This window comes from Vanessa atalanta, chromosome 20, assembly GCF_905147765.1.
Source record: "Vanessa atalanta chromosome 20, ilVanAtal1.2, whole genome shotgun sequence".
Lineage (NCBI taxonomy): Eukaryota > Metazoa > Arthropoda > Insecta > Lepidoptera > Nymphalidae > Vanessa > Vanessa atalanta.
This window is the reverse complement of record NC_061890.1, coordinates 7,875,243-7,885,611: the sequence shown is the minus strand read 5'-3', so window position 1 is coordinate 7,885,611 and position 10,369 is coordinate 7,875,243. Positions and strand designations below refer to the sequence as shown.

General features: G+C 32.4%; 1 protein-coding gene across 2 annotated transcripts; it reads left to right on the top strand.

Annotated features, from left to right (window-relative positions):
- Nucleotides 1–299: 299 nt before the first annotated feature.
- Nucleotides 300–10,363, top strand: LOC125071685 (DNA cross-link repair 1A protein-like). Of its 2 annotated transcripts, XM_047682017.1 has the most exons (12): nt 300–522; nt 1,356–1,433; nt 1,925–3,131; nt 3,217–3,357; nt 3,425–3,536; nt 4,105–4,248; nt 4,833–4,978; nt 5,266–5,432; nt 5,899–6,019; nt 6,709–6,824; nt 7,574–7,689; nt 10,251–10,277. In XM_047682017.1, exons 1-11 carry the CDS (start codon nt 433–435, stop codon nt 7,679–7,681), a joined length of 2,430 nt encoding a protein of 809 aa, XP_047537973.1. In that variant the 5' UTR covers nt 300–432; the 3' UTR covers nt 7,682–7,689; nt 10,251–10,277. The 2 variants fall into 2 exon arrangements, with proteins under 2 accessions (XP_047537973.1, XP_047537972.1); XM_047682016.1 differs by having other exon boundaries at nt 7,574–10,363.
- The last annotated feature ends 6 nt before the right edge of the window (nt 10,364–10,369 follow it).

Here is a 10,369-nt window from a genome sequence, read left to right as displayed (position 1 = left end):
TAATATATTAAAATCTGCATTGCAGAGTAATTGTATGTATTTCAAATTTTACTTAGACTTTACGAAAGTAAACATGTCATCTTTGCATGTACTAAGTAGAATGGAAGTGGTTTTTTTCACTACAGGAATGTTCGTCGAACGTTTCGCAAAATAGTGATTAATCGCGACAAGCAGATGCATTTAACGCATTCAGCGCCGCGGTATAATTTCAAATGTCAACTGCCATGTGTCAAAAGTGTATGACGTATTTACTATTCAATACTTATTACTTATATATTTTTTAAAAATATTTATAGACTATCTACTTAGCAGTTATCAACATCATTATCAATAATTAGATGTATTAAATCGATTAAATTAATTGTAGTAAACAATTATTTTTTAGATTTACTTTATTTCTTACATAACAATAAATATTTAGTACAATGGAAAATGAATAATGATGATATTAATACTTATTTGCCTTCCATTTTAAATCCAAGAGCGGTCAAAATATTCAACAAGGATATATCACTTACTCAGGTATTTTTTATTTAATTTATAATAGTAGATAATAATGTTTTTTTTTTATTAAAAAGGTATAAGGTACATAATACGCGCAAGTTGAACAAAATAAATTTTTTTTTTTTAATAATTAAGTAAAACACACATACCTCATTCAACTGAATATATCATTTAATTGTTATGCAGAATGTATTAATTTGTTTAATATAATTGTATTTCCATTAAAAAAATTATAGGTTTTATATACAAGCAATAAATGATGTCTATCTAAAATGTCTTATATCATGCTGTGAAATGCATTTTAAATTAACTTTTAAAAAAAGCAATCCTTATGTACATTTTCACAATTCGTAAGAGCTGTATAAAAGTCATCAAATAAATAACTAAGTATATAATAATCACTGTAAAAAATGGTAAATATGAGATTGGTAGGTAAAAGCTGGGTAAACTCCTTTTTGGGTGGTACACATGTGCAAGACTTCATTTGAAACAAGCAGCTTGAGACTATTTTTATTATTAGTATTATTTCATTATATCATTTATTCATTATATTGTATGATTTAATTTTACTTCAGGAAATATAATACTATATATTACGTACTTGCTCAACCTGCAGCTTTCTCAGTGAAATTGCTAAAACCTTACATAAAGCGTACAAACCTCCACACTTTTTAACATCTTGAGGGTTTTATTAAATCAAGTAGCCTATGTCTTTCCCCGTGCCTCAAACTATTTCCACATCAAATTTCATCTAAATCGGTTCAGCGTTTTAAGTGTGAAGAGGTAACAGTTACTTTTGCATTTATAATATTAGTACAAATTATACTAATGTTTGATTACGTTCATTTTAGAATTCAACAGTCAGTCGTTCATCTTTGACACTAAAACGAAACAATACAAACATTAATGTCAACAACAGTATAAACCAGGTAATATAAATAGATTTAACAATTTTTTATTGCCAGTTGACTCAAATGGCAAAATTTAATTTAAATCTCCAGAATTTGTTGATTGAAATCATTTGATAATTGAGCCAACTATTGACAAAATCAGAGTGATAAACTCTAATGACACTAATCTTAACCAGCTGGTATGTTTTATGTTGTTTTTTGTTTTTTACGACCAATTAGAGTATTATTGCTGTTATCCTTTTATTTAAATTATAAAGTTAAATGGTCCAATGGGCCATCTGATAGTAACTGGTATAAACTCCTAATTGACATTGACACTGAAAGAAATAATAGCAATCTATAATGTCTTTCTGTTGCAACATTGAAAGCCAGTTGATAAAGCTACCTACTTAAGAAAAGTGCGACTAGCTTGCCTAGTAAAGGCAAGCTAGTCGCACTTTTCTTAATATTACAAATCTCTATAGTATTGGTTGTTACTAATAATTGTAATATAAAGTTTTTGTTTACAGGATTATAGTCTTGATAAAGAAAATTTAAGAAACAAAATAAATTGTTACCCAACTGTTGTACACAATGTAGGGCAACAGAAAAATATTTCTGATGTAAATTCATTAGGATTTTCAGCTATAGAAGACATAAACAGTATAAATGATGATTTTTCTCTAAGTAGTTTTCCTTTAAAGTTAGAAATCCCTAATAAAAATATCGATACTAAAGACATTTCTGTATTATCAATTCCATCAACGCCTGAATTACACAGAGAGAAAAGTATTGATAGTGATAAAACTATTATTTATGACGTACATGAAAAACCAGTAATAACTCTTTCTTTCTCTGTTTCGAATTGTGATAATGTTGACATAAACACAAAAAAAAGTCACATAAAAAAAATAGTATTAGCACATAATAAAACAGACATAGATGTAGACTGTGAAATTTTAGAAGGTTCGGAGTTATCCGAAGACACAATAAATAGTAATATAAATATGAATGACTCTTTACTTTCATCAAAACGAAAAGCAGTCTCTGTCAACTTAGAAATTAAAAAACAAAAAGTGACAGGCACAGAAGAAAAACCCGAGAATACGAAAATTCTTATTTTGAACACAAATGCCATTGAGAAACTTACACACATTATAGTCCAACCACCAAATTATAAATTAGTGAAACGGAAAATTATTGATACCGATAATTACATTAACTCGAAACAAAAACCTTCTTATGTGTCTGTTATTAAGCATGGGAAACATGTTAAAAATGAACATTTGAAGCAGAAGTCTATAGACACTTACTTAAAAAGTAATAACACTTCGAAAATAGAGCCCGTGGTTCCTGTAAAGGATTCTGAGTCATTGGGTAATGATGCTCCTGCAAGTGTGTGTCATGCTAAGAAACTAGGGCGTAACGATGCGCAGGAAATGAACAGGAATTCAGTGGTTGCAGATTTAATTGGACGGACATCACATAAGCAATGTCCTGAACCGTCAAGATCTCCACGAATTTCATTGCCACGATCACCATCTCCGAAGCGGGAGGTGAAGTCATCAATTTCTGAAGCACAACGGGCTTCCTCGTCAAGATCTAAAAAGGACAGTGCGGGGTCTTTGTCGCCTAGGAGAAATATAGATTCCATTCACTTCACGCTTCCAGTTAAGTCTAAGTCGAATAAGACATCAGCCGTTGCGCGTAACATTCCCTACCATAAAATTGTAACAGGTGATGATGGATTTTCTTGATGTAATTGGAAGATAGGCACTTGTGGAATGAACCAAAATTTTGATATTTCCATGTTTGTTAACAGGGACACATTTTGCCGTTGATGCATTTTCTTATGGAGAAATTCCAAACATTAAACATTATTTCTTAACTCATTTTCATTCTGACCACTATATGGGACTTAACAGAAATTTCAATAAAATGTTATTTTGTTCCAAAATAACGGGTGAGTGTTGATAACTGTTTTATTTGTCGAATTCATGATGTTGTTCTAATTTGCGTATTATTTTTAGCGGATTTATGCGTTTTGCGTCTAGGAGTGAGTTTTAAACGTGTTCATATTATAAACCTCGATGAGACGATTGTAATCGATGGCGTGGAGGTGACAGCGATCGACGCGAACCAGTAAGAATTTATTGTTTATGTTGCCTTTGTTTTTGTTCATATTTTTGAATCTTCCGCTTTGAATCTTGACACATAAAAATAAACGTATATGGAGTTGTGATATGTATTTGGATTTTGTGTCCTTGATCAATTGTAGTACAGCCACCGTTATTACAAACTAATCACTATTACGATTTTTAAAATTGAGGTTAGTATTTTCTCTATAAATACTAAAATTATAAAGTTGAAGAAAATTAACGATTTTAAATTGTTTGATTTAACGTACTAATCTCAGTCGAGATTTGGGGAAGAAATAAATTTGATTTGTTGTTGGACCCTCGGGGCGGAGCGGTTACGCTGGTTTCTATAAATTCTAAAATGTAGATACGTTTGTCTGTCTGTCTAAACTGATGAAATTTTGTACGAATCAAACTTGAGTCCCAAGAACGGACAAACGTTTTAGTTTTTACCCTTTACTATTTTGGGGGTAAATCTTCTCGTTTCTGAACCATTATCGTCACAAACTTAATTCCAAGTGAAATTGTTGAGCGAAAACCAGATTCAGCCAGTAATTTTTTAAATGTTTCAGCTGTCCCGGTGCACTCATGTTTGTGTTTACGTTGCCAAATGGAAAGAGCATTCTTCATACCGGTGATTTCCGTGCCTCTGATATCATGGAATCTTATCCAGTATTTTGGAATAAAGACGTGCACACAATTTATCTTGACACTACGTAAGTTGTATTTAATATTTTTACTTAAGATATGCTATTAGTATATTTGTATATTATTTTTCTAAGCAACAAAATTGAATATAATTAGACGGCTTTAGGCGTCAGTGCCAAGAACTCTCGTTCGGTCTCGGGGGTTTCCCGGTGAAACGGTTACGTCTGTATTTATCTGATTTTAAAACAATTGTAAATGTTATGTTTATGTGTATTTTAATTGAAACATCTACTCAATTAGTATCACCTGACGAATATATTTTTTCAATGTATCGTGTATTTCGCAACTTTTTTTCATCAAGTCTTAGTTAAATTCACGGTCGAGAAAATAAAAAGTTATTGGTCGTGTTAATACTCCTGCACATGCGAAAACACCAAGCCTCCGGGTATGTGGGATTTGTATTTGTGCGATGCACACAATAATATGTGCACATTTGGCTTGTCTTGCCAAAAAAGGTCGTTAAGGGCGTTTAGGCCCATTTAAAGTAAATTATCTGTACTTCTCTACTGACTTACGTAAGAATTTTTTTAATGAGGATTTCTTTAAATGTTCCCATTATTAAACTTAATACGCAAATAAATGTTTTTATTAGATATTGCAACCCACGTTACGATTTTCCAAAACAAGATCAAAGCTTAGAGATGGCATTAAATCTGCTTCGCGAGAAGAAAACAGCGCTCGAAAAGGTCGGGAAGAAGTTTTCTTCCGTACTCATAGTCTGTGGCACATACACCATCGGTAAGATTTTTTTTTTCTTGCTCTAACATCAAATTTATCGAATATTTTGACCAAAACCATGAAGTTTTTCGATTTCTCTTCGATTGATCATTTTATTTTCAAATAAAATATTTATAATTAATTGGATAGGGACCCAATAATTATAGTTTAGTATAGTGACCCTAAAAGCGTTAATAACAGCATATTGAATTAGATTTTCTACCAAACGCTAAATAATTCGGTAGTTTTTTCAACATAACCTTATATATATATATTATTGGTAAAACGATGTTTACTGATACTTGTAGGAAAAGAGAAGTTCTTCCACGGCATGGCACGTCGAGTGGGCTGCACTGTGTGGGCGTGTCCCGAGAAGGACCTCGTGCTGCAGACGGTTGAAGGTCGCAGTTTTAGCCTCGTGCCCCCCCAGTCGTGTCAGCTGCATGTCGTGCCAATGCGGGATTTGACTCATGAGGTAAGTCACTGAAAATGTACTGATTTATTTATGTTATCAGATGCCTTATTAAACTTGAAACGATTGACGGTAATAGCTGTTTAATTGAATGTCCGTGTTTAATGTTAATGTTAATTTACTTTATTTTACACCATAAACAAAAATACATAAATCTTAGGATTAAACAAAAAAAAAATGGAAATAATGCTCAAAACAAAAATATAACCAATTATTTTATGTGTGTACAATGGCTGGACTTATGGCTAATTAGCCATCTCTTTCAGACAACCCAATCTGAGAGATGTTTTAAAACCATCGGAGTACTTTAACTTTAAGTTTAACTTTTATTTAATAAATATATATATTATACAAAAATAAATATTTAAGATAATACAATGTTATATATAACGAAATTAATTGTAGTCGTCTAAATTATTACTTACCTAAAATATTAACAGTTTCGGTTTTAATGTATGTATAATTACAGAAAATGCGAAGTTATCTGGCTAATCTGAAGGGAGCATTCAGTGAGGTTGTGGCGTTTAAGCCAAGTGGCTGGGAAAACGGCAAGAGTCCATCCGTTGAAAAAGACTCGGTCACTATACATGGTGATTATTTTTACTTTCTTAATTTAAATTTTTAAATGATTTTCTATCGGTGGTAGGAGGAGGTGGAGGCTTTGATCTAGCCCGTCTGGTTACGTGCCACCCACTTAACATATATTTTACCCCCAACACCGATACCTTGTGTTATTGTGTTCCGGTTTGATGGGTGAGTGAGCTAGTGTAATTACAGGCACAAAGGAAATTCTTAATGTTCGTGGTTAATATTTTTTCCAGCGTCAGCGCGGTGGTGACTACCTACCATCAGGTGGCCCTCTTGCCTGTACACCTAACCATAACATATATAATAAGAATTTAAATTCCCAAAAATAAAATATACTTTATTCAAGTACTAGGTTCCACCCGCAGTTTGGCTCGTGCGTAAGTGCGGCAGGTGGCAGGTGTTAGGTGCCTTATGTCCCTTTCTGTGATGATAATTTGTCGAGTACTCAAGACGTCTAAATCTAAATCAACTACACTTGCTTATTGATAGTCAAAAATCTACCACCGATTCGGAATTTAGCACCTCGGACCTGAGAAGAACCGGCGATAGAAACTCAGCGGTAAAATATACTTTATTAAAGTAGGATCTCACAAGACTTCAAAGTCAAACATATTTATCGTGGCCAGAAGTACTATAAGGTATAATTAATAAGGAAATGATTTTCAGATTGCTAACGACTATCTTGTTTCAGGTATACCGTACAGTGAACACTCTAGCTTCTCTGAATTGATTCGTTTCGTCAAATTTCTTAAACCGAAGCAAGTTATTCCGACTGTCTATATATCCGGAGGTATAAAAGCTGTGCAGGTTAGTTGTTATAACACTTATCATATATACTTATACTAGTTTTTGAACGTTTGAGGGGGGGGGGGATATTGTGATGTGCGGTCGCTGGTTTTAGATATTAGGTAGAGTAGGCTATGATCTGCCCTCTTTAAAGCTTGCTTCATATCAAATTTTATCAAATTCGGTTCAATATTTTGCCGTGAAAGCGTAACAGATAGACAGACAAACAGAGCTACTTTCATATTAATAATATTAGTAATAATAAATATGTAAGTATTGCTACTTAGAAAATGTTTGTGGGATTGACTATCAACGCACAACCAAAATTATTGGAACATGGTTTATTTAACAATTTTTAACTGAATTTTAAGGAGGGAAATGGCCTTCTCTCATTTCAAATTAGTAACACTATTAATTTTACCCGTTGCCTCTCGCGCCCCGACTTAGGATGGGGTTGCATTAAATAGATAAACAGTGTCTTATATTATTCTTAGTATGTATATATGTGTATGTTTGAGTGGAATAACTTTATCTTAAATTATTTTCATACCTATATTTATCATGTTTATTTATTTAAGATTATCACGTATTGTTATATGTGACAAACTAAACCTTGCTTGAAATTTACTCGAAAATATTTTTGAGCATCTCTTTTTCTTGCTGACTGTACCGATGGCGACTGTGGACATAAGCTAGATTTTTAATTTTGCTTAAAACTCCTTAAGCGTTTTATTATATGAGCGATTTTTATTGTTTTTTTTTTATTGCAGAAATATTTCCCGTGTCCGTTGATAAGCAAAGAAGATATCCATTGTCAGAGCAAATTAACGGATTATTTCACTATACAGAACCAACAGCAAGTTCCCGCCGTCACTTAAATATTTAGGTCAGTAATTGTATCATTGAAAATGTACAATATATATATGTATATAATATATTAGAAATGGCTGTGTATGTGCTGGTTCGAATGCACAAATTAGAGATATATTTTCGATAAGATTCGGGGATGCCATCTTAAAAAAAATAAGTTATTTTAAAATCGCAAAAGAAGGTCGCATTGAGTGTCGTTTTTTTATGATCGTTAAAATGAATGTATGTCAAACGGAAATAAGTTGCGTAAAAATCGTAAACAGTTTTGACGAAATTGTGTACGAATTATTTTTAAATCGACGATCAATATAAACCGTCAGACTGAATACTATCGTGATTACCAGGGTTACCGCAAAAAAAAAGACAGGTCGGTTATATTTGGATAGATGGCAGCCCTTTTAGCCTAGTATAGTCTGTGCTAAAGCGCACTTTATTCTCGATTGTAGTTACCGTTATTTATAGCTATTTAGTTAAACTCGTACTTTTTCATTATAAGGGAGTGTCCATAAACCACTTGGTTTCGTTATAAATTCCTCAAGACCGAGGTCTAATACAAAGTTATATTACTATTCAAAGTCTCGAATATTTCTCATGATTTTGAGTAAATCTTTCAGTCCAGTGCCTCCCTTACTGACACGTTAATCTATGGACGCTCCCTTAGGGCCATGATAGAGCAATCGCCCGGAGCGCTGTATGCAGCTAAATATAGTGTTACGTTAACGGTATGGTAACTATGTTTTCTCAATAAATATGGCTGAAATTGAAAAACTCCATTGTTCATTTTGAATAATAACGGAACGCATTTTCCTAGTTTTGAAATTCGAAGGGAAATGGTTACACCAGCGCTTAAAATTTACAATGCGCCCGGGGTGCTTGAACATGGCCCTTTGCTGCTCGATTACCATATTCAAGAAAGGATTAATTCTGCTAACGGATAGTAGATTTGTATATGTAATTCAGAAGCTACTATGAGTTCGCTCTTTGAGGATTAGAAAGCTACAAATAACAGATATTCATGATGACAGATATTAGTAAATAAATAAATAAAATTGCATATACCTAGTACACAAAAAAAATAAAATCTAATTCTAAAGGAAAACAAATCATATCTTAAATATAGTAACCGAGCTTTAGACTATCATGGTATTATCTGTATGTAATTAGTCGAATGTATATTGACATATATAATAGATATAATTAGTGATAATTAGCAATTAAAGCGCAGCTATTGTCAAAGACAAACTCTAAATGCATTTGTATTTCATAATATTTCGTATATAAAAGAGAGAGTAAAAAAGAATATTACCACATTCATTTTTTAAATAATAATCGTTTGCAACAGATTATTTATGTCAGGGAGCTGGCGAGAAAAAAATCTCTATGATTTGGTCACGTGGCAAACATTATTAATAGCGCTAAATGTGCCATTGGAAAATTTTAGCACCGCGTTTATCTATGGTAGCGGTGCATTGTTACGGCACTTCGAATTTGTAATAAAGGTGCCCGAATGTTATTTGTCCATATGTCCTTCTGACGTTGATAATTTTGGTAAAAGGTTGTAAAATTGTCTATGGCTAAATATCATTGTATCTGATTATAGATTTAATTTGACAGAGTTTGGGGACTCTGCGGTATTAATCAATAAAAAATGTAAAATGTACTTAGTAACTAAACATCATTACGAGCTCAATATTAACTCAATTAATATATAATTTTATTTGTTATTTAAAATAGTGAAATAACGGGCATACTAGGGTGCAAACACTACAGGCGTTTGAAATGTCTGTCAGGATGTTGCTTCCATGAGGCATCATGTTATATATGGCTCATCGATTTTATTCCTTTCTTGATTTATTTGGCCATTAGCTCCAGAGGCTTACATGAGTAAATTTAGCACTTTTCTCAGTTACAAATTGGAGGTGCTGTAACTCGAAAATACGACGATAGATCTGAATTAGACTAAATTGATTCATAATGATCTGAAAATTAATCGCTCTTTTTATGGGACACATGAGCAAATCATATACTGAATAGCCCGTTAGCTCTCTGACCACAAATTACATGTACTGTCATTCTATAGTCGTAAATGATTTTGTATATCATTTGTAGATTTTATTTACGTGACAACACATAAACAACAATGTAATGTTAGTAAGTATTTTTTTGTGATATTGTTTTAATTTAATGTGCCATAATTTAAATAAATGAAATGCTAACAGTACATGATTTAAGAAATAAATGAAGCGTTATAAGCTAGCCACACACTTACGGGGCGCGTATTGTCCACACTACGCTGGCAACTCCATTCAATACCTATTTGAAAGTGTTGGGAAATAATCCAAATGATCAAACTACCTACGAATTTCACAGATATGCGGTTAGTAAACCGTTGAGTTAATTACGGGTTATGTGGCTATAATTAATCAAAGAATTATTTTTACAGTGATATGTAGTGCCAAGTATATTTTTTTATAATGGCAACATTAGAAATATTTTATTAAATGGCCGCCTGGTATGAGACCCAATGCCTGTCACCCCTAAATGCGTTAAATTGATTTGTTGAATGTTTCATTTCAGGTACAATTAAAATATTATTAAGTTGACTTATTGACTGTGATGTTGTTTTGATATTTATTTTTTTATATTATATTTTATATGACATTTATTTGTGATTTAAATAAAAGTCTCTGTGTCCG